This window comes from Elephas maximus, chromosome 7 (assembly GCF_024166365.1).
Source record: "Elephas maximus indicus isolate mEleMax1 chromosome 7, mEleMax1 primary haplotype, whole genome shotgun sequence".
NCBI classification, from domain to species: Eukaryota; Metazoa; Chordata; class Mammalia; order Proboscidea; family Elephantidae; genus Elephas; species Elephas maximus.
Genome location: NC_064825.1, coordinates 62,475,647 through 62,497,952, shown reverse-complemented (window position 1 = coordinate 62,497,952; position 22,306 = coordinate 62,475,647). Strand labels below are relative to the sequence as shown.

The following is a 22,306-nucleotide window of genomic DNA, read 5'->3' as shown; positions in this document are numbered from 1 at the left end:
TGCAATAACATACCATTAAAATAATATCAAAAGAAACTTGGTTCTTGTGGCCAAAATATATCTCCATATAGTTAGACAGCATGAGGCTTCATAGTATACATGGGGGTGGATTTTCAGACACTAAGTCAGAGCAAGAGTAAGTTAACTAATGAAATTAAATTAAATTTATAATTAAGAAACACAAATTGATTCACATGAAAAAATCTTAACCTGCTGAAAATCTTTTTTAATATTTATTCATATATGATTTTTCAAAAGCAATTCTGTGTCATAAGTGAAGGTTATTGTACTTCCAAACCTTTAAAGCTGTGTTCATTTTCAACAACAGGTTATGCTGAGATGAGCCTGATAACCCTAGTTTTGCCTTGACTGAGTACCTTCTAATAACTGAGTACTTTTTAATAACTCTGTAATCAAGATGAGGTAAACATCAATTAACCAAGTCTTAATCAAACTACACTTTCACTCACTGGAATCTTCTGCTCCATTTCTGCAAACGCTTTGTAAACCCGTAACTAGGTAAAATCATAAGCCTGTTACCTTAAAATGAGGGAAAAGGCAGACATACAGCCGGAATTAAAATTATTCCCACAGAGTGCCTTGTTAAACAAACCTCAGGATGTAACAATCACAGAATGTAACAAAGAGACTTACTGATGTTAAGAAGAATGTCTTGGTTAAACATGTTAGGAAGGGTAGAAATTAATGTTACGAAAGCTTGTAGCTTAAGAAAATCCTTGTAATTTCTTGCCATGTAATACCCTACCTCCACCATTTGCAGTCATTTGTTCGATCGACCTGATAAAACTTCATCGTTCTCTGTGCAGTTTGGAACACACCACAAACTCTTGCCTGGGTGCTTGTGTGTTTGCCCGTTTTGTGAAATGTTTTATCCTCCAATAAATCTCTGTTTCTATTTCTTAAAAAAAAAAAAAGAAAACGAACTCAAACCCATTACGGTCGAGTCAATTCCAACTAGCAGAGTGTGAGTCTGGTTTTTTACCACGACATTTCCAAGTTAATACTGATCCCATTTCACTTTCTTAATAAACCATGTAACTGTGAGTATGGCCTGTGAGCTGTGTGTAGACCTTGCAACAAATTATCAAACCTAGCAGAGAAGTAGAGAGTGCAGTGGGGAGGACAGCTGGTGTCAGAATTAGTAAAAATTTTGAAGGGTGGAAGTGTGTGTGACCTCAACCTCATATGAGTCAGCTTTGTGGTGATGCTGATTCTTATTCTCCCTGAAGCTAGACAAGGTCCCACACTGTTTCTACCACATTTCAGAAGGTGAAAGACTTGTACATAGAATACTGTAAGACGTTACTAAAAGAAATTAAACAAGACCTTAATAAATGAAAGGATAGCCTGTGTTCACGGATCGAACGCTAATCATAGCTAAGATGTCAATCCTACCCAAAGCAATGTGCAAATTCAATGCAATCCCCATAAAAATTCCAACAGCCTTTTTTTTGCAGAAGTGGAAAATCAATTCTCAAATTTATATGGAAGGAGAAGGAACCCAAAATAGCGGAAGCAATCTTGAAGAAGAACGAAGTTGGAGGCTTCAGGCTTCCTGATTTCAAAACATAGTATAAAGCCACAGTAATTAAAACAACTTGGTACTGGTATAATAATAGACATATAGAGCAATGGAATAGAATAGAGAGTACAGAAATAAAATCATACATCTGTGATCAACTGATTTTTGACAAGGGTGCTAATCTATTTAATAGGGAAAGAATTCTCTTCAGTAAATTGTGCTGGAAAAATTGGATTTCCATGTGCACAAAAATGAGTCAGAGTTCATGCCTCATACTACACAAAAAATAAAATAAAATAGATGAAGAACCAAAATATGAAACCATAAAATTCTTACAAGAAACTATAGGGGCACAGCTATAAGATGTACTTCTTAATGATGGATTATAAGATGTGACAGCAAAAGGATCACCGAAGAGGACCTTCAAATGGCTTAAAAATACGAGAAAAGGTGCTCAAAATCATTAGTCCTTGTTGTTCTTAGTTTCTGTCTACTTGTTTATTAATATTTCTGCAGGACAGGGTGCTGGGCCATTTTTTTCTTATAAGCCACTTTCCCGCTTCTGCCATGGGGAACATCGGGTGCACTTTATAAATTGAGGATTAGCAAGAGAATTACATTGAGTCTTTGGGTTGAAGATACTTGCTTCTACCTTCATCCCCCTAGTCACATAAGCCACAAACCAATAGTCATTCCTTTGAGGCATGTAGTATGAAAGACTGTCTTATTTGAAAATCATTTTTTTAATTCATAGTTCTCGAGCTATATAACTCTTAAGGTAGTTATTTTTAAACTTTTGCTAGAAAAAAATATATAAATGTCTTAAATAATTTTGTTATTAAAAATTCAGCTTTACATGGTTGTCCACTTCATATTCCCCAAGGAATCGAACAGACTTTCTTACTCTCACTACCAAATACTTACAAAATGAACAAGCTGAATGAATAATGGTAACATTACCTTTTATATATGAACTTTAGTACGCCTTAAGATGAAGTATCAAATTCAAAACTATTAACTATGAGAAATTTATTTTATTGTATCCCAATAACTGTCAAATGAAAATGCAGCAACACCTACATAGAAACAAAAATAAAAAAATAAACAGGCTGCTTGAGAATTGACAGAACCCTTAAGACTAGTCGTGTATGTGTGATTTGAACTGTTTGGTTTCCACTGGAGAATGTGATAATGATCTTTGGCGCTTTCGAAATCACATTTGAATCTTTAGAGATTTATCCCCAAAGGCAAACAATAATACAAAGCTAGAAAGATAGTGTGGCTGCTATATAAAAACAATGACTTCTGATTTATTACCAAAAGATGAATGAATTATTTCAAGAGGTAAGATTTCAGCATCTGTGACTAAAACTGACATATTGATTAGAATTCAACACTGAGAGCACTTTACTCTCTAAGATTGTGTCTGTGCTCACAAGCCATAGTCGGGTAACCTGGCAGATGTAACCAAGCAGTCAGCTAGCAAGTAACTCTGAATTCACTTAGGTTTCCAGTCAGGTTAGTTTGAAAAAATGAGCTCAATTCAAATTACCAAGACTCCTTATTTATCTACCCCTAAGTTTTTTTCTTTAGTCCAGGAACTCATATAATCTTTAACACTATCTACACATGACATCCACCACAATGCTAACTAATTCATTAGCTTCTAGATTCTTTGGAGATTTATTATTTTATACATCTTTCCAGAAAGTTTTACTTTATTTATGGGTCTCAGTGCTCCAGGATCACAGTCAACAAGACACAATGGACAAAGCCTAGGATAAAAAGCCAGAAAATTTCCAGATGCGGGTCAACCTGGCCACTAGCTGGGTGATCCTGGCTAAACTTCTTAACTTGTGAGGCTATACTTTATTCAGCTGTACACTACGTCAAAAATAATATTTCATTCTACAATACTCCAATTAGAAGCAGTCTTATAGTAGAAAATGATTTGTTTTCTTGGATAATTATACTTTAATTACATCCTGGGTATCAGTCATATACTATTTTGTAAGGTGATTAGATTAATATTTCACATTTCTTCATAAAACAATAATATTTTAACTACAAATATTTAATAAATTTATAAAAGGTGACTATTCCCTAATTTGAAATTCCTGTGTTGTATTAATTACAAGAACAATTGTATTTCACCCATTAGCACAAGTTGCTTCAACTCCTCGTTCGCAGTCTTCTCATGTGAAAAATAATGATAATAGAAGTAGGTAACCTCACGAAATTCTTGTGAGAATTTGAACTTATGTAAAATGGTAAGCATAGTTCCTACCACAAAATAAGCTCTGAATGAATGTTGGTTCTTATTTTGTTGGGGGAAAACCCTACTTCGCTCATTCTTCAGGGAGGGAGATAAGAGTTTCTAAAATTAGGATTAGCAAGAGAATGAGGATCAGGTTTTTGTCTTCAGATTGACAACACCTGTTTATTAGACTATCCTCCCTATACTGTAAATTACTCCTCAGGGAGCAACATTTTGAGGCACTGACAGTGAGTGAAAGACTATTTCTTATCTGGAATTCCTCCAAGCCTCTTTTTATACTTATGCTCTCTACCTTAAACAATTTTCAAGATGTGTGTTTTCTAACTTTTGCTGTAATAATTAACATACATGTCTTTATAATTCTTGTTATTCAAAATTAAACTTTACCTAAAGTTCCACCTCATATTCCCCAAGGTACTTAATGACTTGTCTTGTAATATTAGTAAAAAATGTTTATCAATGAACAATACAGAATGGATAAAGCTAAGCTTACCTTTTTAAAACTGTAGTTTAGCAATGAATATCCCTTAATCAGAAATATCAAAGTAAATTTGGGACCAATATTTAGATATAAAACCAAAACCAAACTAGTTGCTGTCGAGTCGATTCTGACTCATAGTGACCCTAAGACAATTTGTATTATACTCCTAATAATTACTAAATGAAAGTTATAGAACTATGCATGAACATCTATGGGGAAACAAAAGAATAAATTGACCACTTGAGAATTTACAGAATCATGTGGAAACCCCGGTTGCATAGTGGTTAAGAGCTCGGCTGCTGACCAAAACATCAGCAGTTCATAATCCACCAGCTGCTCCTTGGAAGCTCTACAGGGCAGTTCTACTCTGTCCTATAGGGTCACCATGAGTTGGAAAGGTCTTGCCCCCAATTTTTTTTAGTGGTTTTAAAGACCCCAAACTCAGACACTTGCAGCACTGGACAATGAGTTGGATACAGGCAGGTGACTCAGATGATGTGGCTCTGGGCATGGGCTCCTTGGGTTTTGTCAGGTGGTGGCTAAGGCTGGGGCTCCGGGGCCCTGGCTGCTCCTGCTGTTCAGGCTGGCAGACCATCGGGTCGGGCTGAGGGCGCTCTGCCTTCTCCCTCCTGACATCCTCACTTCCTCTGACTCAGCTCCTACCACCACCTGTTCCACTGGCCTCCACCTGCAGCTCCAGCAGCAGCAGCAGTGGCAATAGCAGTGACAAGGATGACTGGAAACTGGCTTCCATAATTTATTTAATATACTGTTAGCATAACGTCCACATCACATAACATCCTATTTCACAGAATGTATCATGGACCAATGCACATTTGTATTACGTTAAATACGATGTAATTTTATTCTTAAAAAAAAAAAAACCCTACAATGCTCCAACAATTAGAAAACATTGTTACAGCAGGAAATGATTTTATTTGCTTGAATAAATGCACTTTGCTAATGTCCTGATTATCACTCACACAGTATTCTGCATAGTAATTAGATTGATATCTCAAACCAGAGGTAGTCCCCGATTTATGAGTTACGGATGAACCACACTCAGGACCGCCTGTTTTTGTTTTATCTTAGCTTTAGTAATATGCACTATATACAATGTTGCAGGGCATAATTTGCTGATTTATTATTCTCAAAAGTTCACTCAAAGATGTTCAATGTTATGGTTTACTGTTGAAAACACTGCTGTATAGCAGGTGAAGAAAACTTAAAAAAAAATGAAATACTTGACTTGCGTCAGAACCAGTTCACACAGGGTTTCTCAGAATGGAAACTCTTCAAAGCCGGGGGGTACCTGTACTTGATAAAACAATAATATTTTAATTACAAATGTTAACAAATTGAATAAATTTACAAAGATGACTATATTCATCCCTGATTTGAAATTTCCTTCTGGTACTATTATCAAAAGCAATAGCATTTCTATTCTTTTTAGATGATTGTATTTAACCAATAAACCAAAAATCAAACCCATGACTTTGAGTCAATTCTGACTCATAGTGACCCTACAGGACAGAGTAGAACTGCCCCACATGGTTATCGAGAAACAGCTGGTGGATCTGAGCTGCCAAACTTTTGGTTAGTGCCTAGCTCTTAACCACAGCACCACCAGGGCTCCATAGTGACCCATGGACATTGTAAAATATGAAATTAACTAGTCTCCTCTCTTATCTATTAGCTGTCAAAAAGCTTAAAGAATAATCTATTATCTACCTGTTGGCAAGTGAATTGGAATTTGAGGTATTATTATTATTTAACTGCATTTACAGCATAGTGACTAAAGAAATGTCAAACTTCTGGCATTCACATTTTGACTCCACACTTGGTATGTAACCTTGTGCAAGTTATAAAATCTCTTTCACTTGGTTTCCTCGTCTACAAAATAATAATATGAGCACTTACTATTATTTCATAGAAAATAAACTGAAACTGTATGGTGGTGCAGTGGTTAAGAGCTACAGCTGCTAAAGAAGAGGTTGGCAATTCAAATCCACCACCCACCCCTTGAAAACCCTATGGGGCAGTTCTACTCTGTCCTATAGGGTCATTATGAGTCAGAATTGACTCAGTACATAGGGGTTGTTTTCAGATATAAATATATTTTTAGCCCTATTCTTATAATTTACTAAGCTTGTAATAAATGATGGCTTTTTAACACTGTTTCATTAAAAAACCTATGTTTTTCTTGATATTATACTCAGCATTCCTTTTTGTTATTCTAATCAGTTTCCTTTTTTATTCTTAAGCTTCAAAACCACTTAAAATGCATATTTGGAAAAATGTCATATAAAAAGGAAAATCGTATGTTGAATTTTCTGGTATTTTTGTCGATAACTACATATATATATTCTTTGAATATCAACATGTAAAGATAAATATATATTTGTTATTACATGTTAATATTCAATGACACTGGAATGATTATTTATAATGACTTCCCATATGTGTGTTAATGAAAATGGAGCCATGAAATTTATAAATTCTTTAATGCAATTTTTCAACACAGATTTTTTTTTGGACACCAGCTACATTGTCTCATGGATTCCCTGGTGGATGGGAACCACACTGCAGTGACAGAGTTCATTTTATTGGGCTTAACAGAAGATCCTACCCTTCGAGGCACCCTCTTCACGGTCATCCTGTGCATCTATCTGGTGACCATATCTGGCAATCTCAGCACAATCATTCTGATCAGAATCTCTTCTCAGCTCCATCGTCCTGTGTATTTTTTCCTGAGCCACTTGGCTTTGGCTGACATGGGCTTTTCATCCTCTGTCACACCCAATATGCTTGTAAACTTCCTGGTGGAGACAAATACAATCTCCTACATTGGATGTGTGATCCAGCTTGGATCAGCTGCTTTCTTTGGGACAGTTGAGTGCTGTCTTCTGGCTGCCATGGCCTATGATCGCTTTGTAGCAATCTGCAACCCACTGCTTTATTCAACCAAAATGTCCACAAAAGCCTGTGAGCAGTTATTAACTCTGTCTTATGTAGGTGGTTTTCTCAATGCTTCTTCATTTATGCTATCATTCTTTTCTTTATTCTTCTGTGGCCCAAATCGAGTCAATCATTTTTTCTGTGATTTTGCTCCTTTAGTTAAACTTTCTTGTTCTGATGTCAGTATCCCTGCAGTGGCCCCCTCATTTTCTGCTGGCTCCATCATTCTGGTCACAGTGATTGTCATAGCCATCTCCTACATCTATATCCTCATCACCATCCTGAAGATGCGCTCCACTGAGGGCCGCTACAAGGCCTTCTCCACCTGCACCTCCCACCTCACTGCAGTCACTCTGTTCTATGGGACCATTACATTCATTTATGTGATGCCCAAGTCCAGCTATTCTACTGACCAGAACAAGGTGGTGTCTGTGTTCTACATGGTGGTGATCCCCATGTTGAACCCCCTCATCTACAGTCTCAGGAATAATGAGATTAAGGGTGCTCTCAAGAGAAAGCTTCATAGAAAAATATTTTCTTAACAATCCTCTAGTTTTCTAATGTTTGATGCAATAATATACTATGAATGTAATATTAAAAAAAATTTCATTTCTAAGAGCAAAATATATCTGTACATAATTAGCCCATATGGAGCTTTGTAGTATATGTAGCGGTGGATCTTCAGATAGTATATCAGAGACAATAGTGAGTTAACTTTAATAAATTAAATTTAGAATTAAGAAACACAAATTGGTTCACATGAAGAAAATCTTAATCTGCTGGAAATACTTTTTAATTTGTACTCATATATTATCTTTCAAAAGCTATTTTATGTCACAGGTAAAGGTTACTGTACATCTAAACCTTTAAGGCTGTGTTCATTTTCAACAGGAGATTATGCTGAGGTGAGTCTGATAATCCTAGTTTTGCCTTCCCTGAGTACCTTCTGAGGGGAAATAACAAAGTGGAACCAGACAATACAATTGTTATAGGCATGGAACTTGGAGACAGCTTATCTGCTGGGGGTGGTCTTTATGGACTCTTAAAATCCAGCCTGTGTTTCTGGGTTCTGACTTTGGCCTTGGATATAAGGGGTCCCCAGATTCTAAGAGGATGAGACCACCCTGAGTAACCTGTGAATTGCTCAATCAGATCAGAAGAGATGACTTCCTCTGAGGGACTAAAAATTGTTCCCAAACTCATCAGGGGCTGAGCAGAGCAAAAGCGAAAAAAAAAAAAGATTTCCAGGAGAATCCAGCAAACTGATGACATTGAGTCTGAGGAAGAAACTCTTGGAGAAATTTATGATCAGGCCCATATCCTGCTCATAAAACTCCAGGGGACGGGACTGTTTGTCACCAAAAATAGTGACTGCCCCTCTGGACAGGCTAAGTTCACCTCTATACGCTGATGACTGCTACATTTATTTCTGTTTCCTGTCCCCACTTAATGATTGAGACACATATTTCCTGTTTGTATAAACAGGAACACAGGGCATGTCTTATTTAGCATTCTTCAGAGAAACAGTCAAGAGACAAAATGAGAGAAGAGAACTTTGAGGCTTCTGTTCCAGCAATTGCAGGTTTGGTCATTTTAAACAGCTCTCATGGTGAACACACCTAAACAGAGAAAAAAAAAAAAAAGAGAGAGAGGGGGATTTTTCCAAAGAAATTGGCTCACACGATTATGGGAGCTAAAGCTGTTGCTGTCAATCTATTGAGACTCATGGTGACACCATGTGTTACAGACTAGACTGCTCCATATGGTTTTCTTGGCTGTAATCTTTATGGAAGCAGATTGCCAGGTCTTTCATCCACAGCACTGTTGGGTGGGTTAGAACTGTTAACCTTTAGCTTAGTAGCCAAAAGCAAACTGTTTGCGCCACCTAGGGCCAGAAATATTTGTAAATAACCTTTTTGCAATCCAATTGATTTCAACTGAACAGCCCCATAGAGTTTTCAAGGGCTGTAACCTTTATGGAAGTGGACTGCCAAATCTTTCTCCTGCTTCGTGGCTGGTGAGTTCTTACTGCCAACATTTTGGTTAGTAGCACGTGCTTAACCACTGCACCATCTTAGAAAGAGAGAGTGGTTTTGCAAATTGGCTGTGAGGATTAAGCAGGCTAGGAAATCCAAAATCCGTATGTCTGGTAAAAGGCTGGAAATTCCAGCAACGTCTATCTACAGTGTTGAAGCTGATCCTTCTTCTTCAGGAAACCACAGTTTGCTCATAAGGCCTTCAACAGTTTGGATGAAACATGTCCACATTATGGAGGGTAATCTGCTTAATTTCAGGTTAATTGATTTAATATTAATCACATGTGAATAGCTTTATAGCAACATCTAGACTAGTGTTTGTCCGAACAACTGGGTACTATTCATGTTGACATAAAATTAATCATCGCAGTGCATTAATCATTTCATTCATTAAAAAAATTTATACTGAGTGCTTCTAATGTATCTGGTACTATGTAGGCTATTGGAAATATAAGCGACAGACAAAGGTGTTTGCCTTCCTAGAATTAATCTTCTTGCAGTGGAGACACACCACAAAACTAACAAGTATGTGATTTGGACCGTTAGACGTTGGAGAGTGCTGTGGAGAAAGAAAAAGCAAAGCTGGGCAAGGGAAACTGACATGTCAGTGTAGACCTCGCTGAGTAGGTAACATCTGAACAAAGGATCGAGATAGGTGAAAACACTTCATGCCAGCTGTGTTGCTGCCTGTGTACACACATACAATTGTCGTTTGAGGATTCTGTTCCAGCAAGGGCAGGCTTGGTAATTTTAATCAGCTCTCATGATGGATACAAACTAAATAAACCTTGATAAAATATTAAATACATCATAAAATCACATTCAAGCTTACAGGATAATAAGCGAGAACCCAGACAAACTGTGATTACCCAGAGAGGTGAGCTCAGCACGCAAAAATGCTTTTTCAATGAGGAGATTTGAGAAGAAGAAGAAAAAGCTAAGAACTAGGGCTGTGGATTTAGTGTTTTTGTAGGGAGAGAAAAAAAAAATTTTTTTTTAAGGCAGAAGTCAAAGCCTAGGGCATGTCCAGGTGAGAAGTCTAATTCATACACCTCATATACACCGTGATGGTAGGGAGAAACATGAAGTAAATAAGCCTTTGTATACATTTGAACCCTGGGAAATCTAGGGAAAGTCAAGCCTGGATACTTGGGTTAAGGTGGTCTAAGACAAGGTGACTTGAATAAATACATGAACATCCTACCTGGAGAAAGGTCTTCTTTCCAAGACTTTTTTTTTCCTGCCAATAATTACGACCATCAAAGAGTGAAAACTAATGTCCAGCACAAAAGAAATCAAGAGACTAAACACGGGAACTAGAAGGAACAACAGGCCACAGAAACGGAATCACTAAGACTAAGATAAGAGAATTAACAGACTGAGACTATAATACTGCTAAACTTAAGGAAATAAAAGAAACTTAGAAATAAATACAATCAACTCAACAAAATACTAGCAAACCAAATCAAAAAACATAGTAAAGGATTATACACCATGATCAAGTGAGATTTATCCCAGGAATGTGAGAGTGGTTCAATATTAGAAAATCAACCAATGTAGTACAGCAAACTAATAGAACAAAGGAAAGGACCACTTGTTCACCTCAATCCATATAAAAAAGGCATTTGAGAAAATTCAACACCCTTTCATGATAAAAACACCAAACAAGATAAGGAATATAAGGGAAATGAGTTTCTTTGTGTAGCCTTTTGCCTTGCTTCCGTATAAGTGAGAGAAAGGAAGAAATCAGCTTGGGAGATTTTTTTCCTGGGCACTAAGGAGTTGTTACAGTTTCTTTTGCTATAATTACCCAAGGAAGAAGCCAGTCCCTGCCAGTAGAAGATATTAATTATGCAAATAGAGTCACTTGAGAGGGGATTGGTCAGTTTAGTCCCCTGAGGAGACTGGTCAATTATTATGGAAACGGCGTGTATAAAATGTGCCCAATTGATTGAGCCACTTTCCTATATAAACACCCATCCCTTAAAGGTTGAGGGGATACCTCACTACCATGAAGAAGAGCCTGAAGTGGAGTGTATCTTTTGGACATGGGGTTCCTGTGCTGAGAGCGTCCTAGACTCAGGAGACTGAAAGAGCTGTAACACTGAAGACCAGCATGAGACGGCATGGTGGGCTTCCTGGCTCAAGGAGTGAGGTAGGTACAGTACACTTGCTGACCCATGGAACAAGGGAAATGAGGGCCTTCAGGTAGGAGGCTTGCTGCTGTTGTGGGGTGCCTCCAGGCACTTGTTGGTGGAGTTAATAAGTTCTAGGACAGGCCTGAGCAGAGGCAGAGTCCAGGCCCGGGGGTGGGGGGTAGGGAGGTGGTGGGGGGGACAGAGGCCAGGCCAGCAGGGGCAGAGATAGAGGCCATACCCAAGCCTTGATAGTGTGGGCCTGGCATCAGCGGCTGAGGAGAAGCTGTCCTGATTGAAGAACTATATCCTGAGTTATTTCTGTTGCTTCTCTACTGTATGTGGACTTTAAACCTTAAAACTGAGGTATTGGCATAACTGAAATGGATGACTTCAGGCCTAAATTAAACGTCCAGTTTGAATTAAACTGAAATCTTCATTTCTACTGTTCTAAAGAGAAAATTCAGCCTTTTTTTCAAAATTTAACTACTTGGAACACAAAGGGTGCAATAGCAGATTTCTGGCTCAGATGAAGAATTGTTTGTTAAAGGTGTTTACTAAGAGTGTTTATTCAGCTTGTTCTTAAAAGGATGCCTATCTCAAGCATTTCCATGGAGATTAGAAATGGGATTAGAATTGATAATGTTAAGATGAAGCCTGTAACTGTCTTATAACCCTGTAACCAAGATGAAGTAAACGTCAGTTAACCAAGACTTAATCGAGCTACATTTTCACTTAGGGAATCTTCTGCTCCATTTCTGCTAACTCTTTGTAAACCTGTAACTAGGTAAAATCATAAGCCTGTTACCTTAATATGGGGAAAAAGGTAGGCATACAGCTGTAATTAAAATTATTCCCACAGCATGCCTTGTTAAACAAACCTCGGGATGTAACAATCTCAGAATGGAACAAAAAGACTTACTGATTATAAGAAGAATGTCTTGGTCAAATATGTCAGAGAGGTTAGAGATTAATATTAGGAAAGCTTGTAGCTCAAGAAAATCCTTGTAATTTTTTGCCACGTAATCCTCTCCACCCCCATCTGCACTCATTTGTTTGCTCCACTTGATAAAACTTCACCATTCTCCCTACAGTTTGGAACACACCACAGAATCTTGCCTGAGTGCTTGTGTGTTTACCCGTTTCAGGAAATGTTTTATCCTTCAATAAAACTCTGTTTTTATTTCTTAAAAAAAAAAAAACAAAACCCAAACCCATTGCTATCCAGATCTGGTTTTTTATCATGACACTTCCAAGTTAATCCTGATCCCTTGTTACTTCCTTAATAAACCGTGTAACTGTGAGTATGGCCTGTGAGTTGTGTGTGGTGGTTGCAACAATTTATCAAACCCAGCAGAGAAGTAGAGAGTACAGTGGGGAGGACAGCTGGTGTCAGAATTAGTAAAAAGTTTGAAGAGTGGAAGTATATCTGACCTCAGCCTCATATGAGTTAGCTTGTGCTGATGCTGATTCTCATCCTCCCTGAAGTCAGACAAGGTCCGACATTGTTGCTACCTCATTGCAGATGGTGAAAGAAAGGCTTGTACATAAAACAGTGTAGGACGTTACTCAAAGACATTAAAGAAGACCTTAATAAATGAAAGGACAGCCTGTGTTCATGGATTGGAAGGCTTAACATAGCTAAGATATCAATAATACCCAAAGCAATCTACAAATTCAATGCAATCCCCATCAAAATTCCAACAGCCTTTTTTTTGCAGAAATGGAAACCAATTCTCAAATTTATATGGAAGGAGAAGGAACCTCAAATAGCTAAAGCAGTCTTGAAGAACCAAGTTGGATGATTCAGGCTTCCTGATTTCAAAATGTACTGTAAAGCCACAGTAACCAAAACAACCTAGGACTGGTATAATGATAGACATACCGACCAACGGAATAGCATTGAGAGTCCAGAAATAAAATCATACATCTGTGATCAACTGATTTTTGACAAGGGTGCTAATCTATTTAGTAGGAAAAGAAGCTCTTCAATAAATTGTGCTGGAAAGATCAGATTTCCATGTGCAGAAAAATGAATCAGAGTCCATGCCTCATACTATACAAAAAATGAGCTAAAATAGATGAAGAACCAAAATATGAAACCATAAAATTCTTACAAGAAAATATAGGGGCACAGCTACAGCATGTACTTCTTAATGATGGATTATCATATATGACAGCAAAAGGGTCACTGAAGAGGACATTAAAAAAAAAAATGATGGATTATCATATATGACAGCAAAAGGGTCACTGAAGAGGACATTAGGATGGCTTAAAAATACACGAAAAGATGCTCAAAGCCATTAGTCCTTGTTGTTGTTAGTTGCTGTCTACTTGCTTATTAGTATCTGTGTAGAATGGGGTGCTAGGCCATTATTTTTCTTATGAGCCACTTTCCCACTTCCGCCATGGGGAGCATCAGGTGGACTTTATCAATTGAGGATTAGCAAGAGAATTACATTGAGTCTTTGGGTTGAAGATACTAGCTTCTACCATCATCTCCCTGGTCACATGAGCCACAAACCAGTAGTCATCCCTTTGAGGCATGCAGAGTAAAAGACTGTCTTATTTGGAAATCATGCATACCTTTTTTACTTCTTAGTTCTCAATCTATACAACTTTTAAGGTACTTATTTTAAAACTTTGGCTAGAAAAAATATGTACATGTCTTAAATAATTTCGTTTTAAAAAATTCAACTTCACAGGGTGTTCTACCTCATATTGCCCAAGGTATCAAACAGACTTTCTTATTCTCAGTTCCAAATACATACAAAATGAACAAGCTGAATGAATGAACATAATGTTACCTTTTATATGTGAACTTTAGTCTGTCTTAAGATTAAACATCAAAGAAAATTAAGAATATTTAGTTATGAGAAATTTATTTTATTATATACCAATAATTGTCAAATGAAAGTGCACCAACACTTCATAGAAATGAAAATTAAAAAATTAATAAATAGGCCGCTTGGGAATCGACAGAACCCTAAGGCTGGTTGGCCTGCGGGATTCGAACTGCTCAGTCTCCCCCGGAGAACGTGATGATGATCTTTGCTGCTTTTGAATTCACATTTGAATCTTCAGAGATTTATCCCCAAAGGCAAACAATAATACAGAGCTAGAAAGATAGCGTGGCTGCTATATAAATACCATGACTTTAGATTTATTATCGAAAGATGAATGAATTATTTCAAGAGGTAAGATTTCAGCATCTGTGAGTGAAACTGAGTGGAAACCCTGGTGGCATTGTGGTTAGGTGCTACAGCTGCTAACCAAAGGGCTGGCAGTTCAAATCCACCAGGGGCTCCTTGGAAACTCTATGGGGCAGTTCTGCTCTGTCCTATAGGGTCGCTTGGGATCGACTCGACGGCACTGGGTTTTTGATTTTGGAGTGAAATTGACGCGTTGGTTATACTTTACCATTGCGAACACTTTCCTCTCTAAGATTGTGTCTGTGCTCACAAGCCATAGTTGGGTAACCTGGCCGATGTAATCAAGCAGTCAGCTAGCAAGTAAGTTTGAATTCACTTAGGTTTCCAATCAGGCTAGTGCGAAAAAATGAGCTTAATTCAAATTACCAGGACTCCTTATTTACCCGCCTGTATGCTTTTTTTTACGTAAGTCCAAAATGTCTATAATCTTTAACACTATTTACACATGGCATTCACCACAATGTTAATTTATTCATTAGCTTCTAGATTCTTTGGGGATTTATTTTAAACATCTTTGCAGATTTACTTTATTTGTGGGTCTCTGTACTCTAGGATCACAGTAAAGGAGACATAATGGACAGAGCTCGGGATAAAAAGCCAGAAAATTTGCAAATGAGGGTCAACTTGGCCATTAGATGAGTGAGCCTTACTAAACTTCTTAATTTGTGAGGTTATACTTGATTCAGCAGTATATTATGTCAAAAATGACATTTCATTCTACAATGCTCCAATTAGAAACATTGTTACAGTAGAAAAGGATTTTATTTTTTTGAATAATTGTACTTTAATTACATCCTGGTATCAGTCGTATAGTGTTTTGTATGGTGATTAGATTGATATTTCACACTCCTTCATAAAACAATATTTTAACTACAAATATTTAATAAATTTACAAACGGTGACTATCCCCTAATTTGAAATTCCTGTGTCGTACTACTATCAAGGACAATTGTATTTCACCCACTAGCACAAGCTGCTTAAACTCCTCATTCTCGGTTTTCTTATGTGAAAAATAAGGATAATAAAAGTAGGTAACTTCATGAAATGGTTTAATTGTGAGGATTTCAACTTATGTAAAATGTTAAGCATAGTTCTTAGCACAAAATAAGCTCTGAATGATTCTTGCTTATTATGTTGTTGGAGGAAAACCCTACTTCTCTCATTCTTTAGGGAGGGAGATAAGAGTTTCTAAAATTAGGATTAGCAAGAAATTAAGATAAGATCTTTGTCTTCAGATTGACAATACCCATTTACCATGACTACCCTTCCTATGGAAACCCCGGTGGTGTAGTGGTTAAGTGCTACGGCTGTTAACCATAAAGATCCGCAATTCAAATCCACCAGCTGCTCCTTGGAAACTCTCTGGGGCAGTTCCGCTCTGTCCTATATGGTTGATGTGAGCCGGCATCGGTTCGATGGCAACTGGGTTTTTTAGGTTTTTTTTTTCCTTTATCCTTCCTATACTGTAAATTACTCCTCAAGAGGCAACTCTTTGAGGCATTGACAGCGAGTAAAAGACTATTTCTTATCTAGAATTCCCCCAAACCTCTTTTTAAAGTTAGCTACCTATACAATTTTCAAGATGTGTATTTTCTAACTTTTGCTATAATAATTATCGTACATGTCTTACAAATTCTTATTATTTAAAATTCAACTTTGCATACAGTTCCACCTCATGTTCCCCAAGGTACTTCATGACTTGTCTTATAAATTTCAGTAAAAAATGTTTACCAATGAACAATACAGAATGGATAAAGCTACTCTTACCTTTTTATATCTGAAGCTGAGCACTGAGTATCCCTTAATCGGAAACCCTGGTGCTGTAGTGGTTAAGTGCTACGGCTGCTAACCAAAGGGTCGGCAGCTTGAATCTGGCAGATGCTCCTTGGATACTATATGGGGCAGTTCTGCTCTGTCCTGTAAGGTTGCTATGAGTTGGAATAGACTTGACAGCGCTGGGTTTGGTTTTTTGGTTTTATCCCTTAATCAGAAATATCAAAGTAAATTTGGAACCAATATTTAGGTAGAAAACCAAAACCAAACCAGTTGCCATAGAGTCGATTCTGACTCATAGAACCCTGAGACAATTTATATTATAAACCGAAAAAAAAAAAACAGTGTGGTCGAGTTGATTCCGACCATAGCAACCCTATAGGACAGAGTAGTACTGCCCCATAGAGTTTTCAAGGAGCTCCTGGCGGATTCGAACTCCCAACTCTTTGGCTAGCAGCCGTAGCACTTAACTGCTAAGCCACCAGGGTTTCCAATTTATATTATACTCTTGATAATTATTAAATGAAGGTTATAGACCTCTGCATGAACATCTACGGAGAAACAAAAGAATACATTGAACACTTGAGAATGTGCAGAATCCTGTGTGGACCGCAACTGCTCAGTGTGCGCTCCAGGACGTGGTGATACTCCATGGCGCTTTGTGAATTCACAGCTGAATCTCTAGACTCTTCAGAGATTTATTCCCAAAGGAAAAGAATAATAAATGATAATGTAACCACGTACCTTTAGAATTGTTATAAAGATGCGTGTGTGTGTGTGTGTGTGTGTGTGAATGAGTCTGAAGTGTGGGTTTTCATTTACCGTCTGAGAACACATTACTCTCTAAGGCTGTCAGTACTCACACGTCAAAGGTGGGAAACAGGGCACACGTAATCAAGCAATCAACCAGATATTAAGAATCTTTGGCAGAATTACTCTGTTTCCACAATCAGTTTCATGTGACTAAAAAGAAATAATCCAAGTTACCAGGATTCCATATGACCAGAAACTCATAGGGATTATTCAACACTATCTAAACAAGATATTTAGCCATTAAAAAAAAAAAAAAAAAACCCACTGCCATGGAGTGGATTCTGAGATGCATTCAGTATTTATTGTTAGTAAATAGCTTGGCAGAAAAACTTGCTTTGCTTATGGGTCTGAATGCTTTTAACAGCAGACAAAGCTCAGAATATAAAGCCAGAAAATTTGTTGATGTGAGCAAACCTAGCCACTAGCTGGGCGTTCCTGGGTAAACTTTCAAAATTTTTAGGTTGCACTTTCTTCAGCTGTACACAGGCATGTGTGGCTTAAAACATTGGACAGTGTATAGTCCACGGTCCCAAGAAGTTATTTTCTTCCTCCCTCTCTCCCTTCCTTCCTTTTTGTTTTCATGGAAAGCAGCTCCCCTTTTGTTTATTTCCCCCTAATCATGTTAATGGAGCCCTGGTGGACCAGTGATTAAGAGCTGACTGCTAGCCAAAACATCAGCAGTTCAAATCCACCAGCTGCTCCTTGGAAAACCTACAGGGCAGTGCTACTCTGTTCCATAGGGTTGCTATGAGTAGGAACTGACCTGCCAGCAATGAGTTTTATTATTGTTTTTTTAATGGCTTTAAAGACCCCAACCCAAACTCTTGCAGCACTGGACCACAAGTGGCATAGAGGTAGGTGAGTCAGAGGGCATGGCTCTGGGCATGGGCTCTTGAGTATTGTCACACAGCGGCTGAGGCTGGGGCTGTGGGGCCTGGGCTGCTCATGCTATTCAGGCTTGCAGAACAGAGGGTGGGGCTGGGCGCCTCTGCCCTCTCCCCTCTTCGGTCCCTCACTTTCGTGGATTGGATCCTACCACCACTGGTTCCACTGGTCTCTGCCTGCAGTTCCAGCAGTAGCAGCAGTGACAATAGCTATGACAAGGATGACTGGAAGGTGGCTCCCATAAGGTTTTTAATATGGTGTTGGTATAACGTCCAAATCACATAACATCCTATTTCACAGAACGTGTCATGGACCAATGCATATCTGTATTATGTTGAAGACAACAAAATTTTATTCTACAATGCCCCAATTAGGAAATGTTATTACAGTAGGAAATGATTATTTGCTTGAATAAATGCACCTTAAAAATGTCCAGATTATCAATCATATAGTGTTTTGCATAGTAATTAGACCAATATTTGAAACTATAGGTAGTCCCCGATTTATGAGTTATAGATGAACCACACTTAGGATTGTCTGTTTTTGTTTTTTTATTTTACTGTTAATAACGTACTACATACAAAGTTGTGGCACATAATTTGCTCATTTGTCATTCTCAAAAGTTCACTCAAAGATGTTCAATGTTATGATTTACTGTTTAAAACACTGCTGTATAGCAAGCTATGAAAACTAAAAAAAATGAAGTATTTGACTTGCCTCAGCACCGATTTACACGGTTTCTCAGAATGGAAACAGGTCAAAGTAGGGGGCTGCCTGTACTTGAAAAAACAATAGTATTTTAATTACAAATATTTATAAATTGAATACATTTACAAAAGGTGACTCCATTCATCCCTAATTTGAAATTCCCTTCACGTACTACTATCAAAAGCAATTGCATCTCTATTCTTTTTTAGATGCTTTTATTCAACCAATAAGCCAAAAATCAAACCCATTGCCGTGGAGGTGATTCTGACTCATCACGACTCTATAAGACAGGGTAGAACTGCCCCATAGCGTTACTGAGAAGCAGCCGGTAGATTTGAGCTGCCAACCTTTTGGTTAGCACCCTGGATCTTAACCACTGCACCACCAGAGCTCCATGGTGACCTATAGACATTGTAAAATCTATTAACCTACTAGTATCTTATATAATAGCTGTCAAAATCCTTAAAGGATAATCTAATATCCCTGTATTGGCAAGTGTGTTGGACTTTGAGGTATTATTTTTTTTTTTCATAGCATAGTTACTAAAGAAATGTCAGACTTGCTGGCATTCACAGTTGGATCCCCACTTGCTATGTAACCTTGTGCAAGTTACATAATCTCTTTCACTCGGTCTCCTCATCTACAAAATAATAATGAGAGCGCTTACTACTATTTTATACAAAATGGAACTACGTATGGTGGTGTAGTGGTTAAGAGCTACACCTGCTAACCAAAAGGTTGGCAGTTCATACCCACCAAGCACTCTTTGAAAACACTATGGGGCAGTTCTACTCTGCCCTATACGGTCACTATGAGTCAGAATTGACTCAATAGCAAAAGGGTTGTTTTGGATACGTATATATATATATACATATATTTACACATTCAAAAACACACACACATATATACACACACACACATATACATATACACACACATATATATATAAATCTTAGCCCTATTCTTATCATTTCTGAAGCTTGTGATAAATCATAGCTTTTTCTCAAGTTTTCATTACAATCCTGTATTTTGTTTGGAATTATACTCACCATTCCTTTCGTTATTCTAATTAGTTTCCTTTTTTTTATTCTTTAACTTTAAAACCACTTTAAATGCATTTTAGGAAAAATATAAAAAAGAAAATCATCATATGTTGAATTTTCTGGTGTTTTTGTGAATAACAAAAATGTACATATATATATAATTCATATCAGCTTGTGAAGACAAATATATACTTATTGTTACATATTAATTAATACGCAATGACACTTGAATGATATCTTTATTTATAATGACTTTCCATATGGGTATTAATGAAAATGGAGCCATGAAATTGATAACTTCTTTAATGCAATTTTTTCATCACAGATCTTTTTTGATACCAGCTACATTGTCTAATGGATTCCCTGGTGGATGGGAACCACACTGCAATGACAGGGTCATTTTACTGGGCTTAACAGAAGATCCTACCCTTGATTCCTGTGTGCAAAATATATCTACAAATAATTAGCCATTATGATGCTTCATGGTATATGTGGGGGTGGACCTCCAGACAGTAAATCTTAGACAATAGTGAGTTAACTTCAATAAATTAAATTAAATTTAGATTTAAGAAACAAATTGGTTCACATGAAAAAAATCTTAATCTGTTGAAAATCCTTTATAAGTTTTTTCATATATTATTTTTCAAAAGCAATTCTACCTCATAAATCAAAGATATTGTAACTCCAAACCTTTAAGGCTGTGTTCATTTTCAACAGCAGGTTGTGCTGAGATGAGCCCAATAATCCTGGTTTTGCTTTGACTGAGTACCTTCTGAGGGGAAATAACAAAGTGGAACCTGACAGTAAATTTGCTAAACACATGGTGCATGGAGAAAGCTTATCTGCTGGGGTTAGTCCTTGTGGACTCTTAAAATCGCAGCCTGTGTTTCTTGGTTTTGACTCTGGTCTTGGATATTAGGTGTCCTAAAAGAGGATGAGCCCACTCCAAATAACCTGTGAATTGCTCAATCAGATTAGAAGAGATGACTTCCTCTGAGGGAATAAACAGTGTTCGCAAACTCATGAGGTACTCAGCAGAGCAAAAGCAAAAAAGATTTCCAGGAGAATCCAGCAAGCTGGATGACATTGAGTCTGTGAGGAAGAAAATCTTGGAGGAATTTATGATCAGGCCCACATCCTGCTCATAAAACTCCAGGGCACTGGACTGTTTCTCAGCTGAAATAGTGACGACCCCTCTGGACAGGCTAAATTCACCTCTATATGCTGATGACTGCTACATTTATTTCTGTTTCCTGTCCCCACTTAAGGATTCAGACACAAATTCAATCTTTTTGTAAACAGAAAAACATGGCAAGTCTTATTCAGGGTTCTCTAGAAAAATTGAACAAGTAAAGAGAAAACAGACCTTTGAGCCTTCTGTTCCAGCAATTGCAGGTTTCTTCACTTTAAGCAAATCTTAGAGTGAACACAGCTAAAGAGAGAGAGGAATTTTTTCTAGACGAACTAGCTCACGTGATTATGGGAGCTAAACCTGTTGTCTTCAACCAGTTGAGGCTCACGGTGATGCCGTGTGTTACAAACTAGACTGCTCCATCTGGTTTTCTTGGCTATAATCTTTATGGGAGCAGATTGTCAGGTCTTTTATCCACAGCACTGTTGGGTGGTTTAGAACTGTCAACCTTTAGGTTAATAGCCCAAAGCAAACCATTCCTGCCACCCAGGGCGTTATATATATTCTGGAATACATTTAAAAAGCCTCATGGTGGTCAAGTTGATTTCAACTGAACTGCCTCATAGAGTTTCGAATGCTGTCATCTTTAGGGAAGGAGACTTCCACATCTCTCTCCTGCTGAGTGGCTGGGAGTTCCAAATGCCAAACATTTGGTTAGTAGCCAAATGCTTAACTGTTTAGGCAGGCTAGGAAGTCCAAAATCCACATGTCAGGTAAAAGCCTGGAAATTCCAGCAATGTCTATTTACAGTGTTGAAGCTGAATCCTTCTTCTTCAGGAAACCATAGTTTGCTTGTAAGGCCTTCAACAGATTGGATGAAACACATCCACATTATGGAGGGTAATCTCTTAGTTTAATATTAATTGATTCAATGTTAATCACATGTGAATACCTTTATAGCAACATCTAGGCTACTCTTTGTCCAAACAACTGGGCACCATAGACTATTCATGTTGACATAAAATTAATCATCACAGGGCATTTATCATTTCATTCATTAAAAATTTATACTGAAGAATGAAAACACTTCCAGTCAGAACATTTGGGACACAGTGAAAGTAGTGCTCAGAGGTTAATTTATATCAGTAAATGCATACACACAAAAAGAAGAAAGGGCCAAAATCAAAGAATTATCCCTACAACTTGAACAAATAGAAAGACAGCAACAACAGAAAGCTTTAGGCATTAGAAGAAAGGAAATAATAAAAATTAGAGCAGAATTAATGAAATAGAAAACAGAAAAACAATT

The 22,306-nt window shown here is 37.5% G+C and overlaps 1 protein-coding gene across 1 annotated transcript; it reads left to right on the top strand.

Moving 5' to 3' along the window:
- Positions 1–6,857: 6,857 nt before the first annotated feature.
- Positions 6,858–7,802, top strand: LOC126079417 (olfactory receptor 502-like). The gene has a single exon (XM_049890413.1). The coding sequence runs from the start codon at positions 6,858–6,860 to the stop codon at positions 7,800–7,802; it is 945 nt and encodes a 314-aa protein (XP_049746370.1).
- Positions 7,803–22,306: the final 14,504 nt, after the last annotated feature.

Excerpts from the sequence above, each read along its gene's own strand:
- LOC126079417 (XM_049890413.1), top strand. The coding sequence starts at position 6,858 with ATGGATTCCCTGGTGGATGGGAACCACACTGCAGTGACAGAGTTCATT.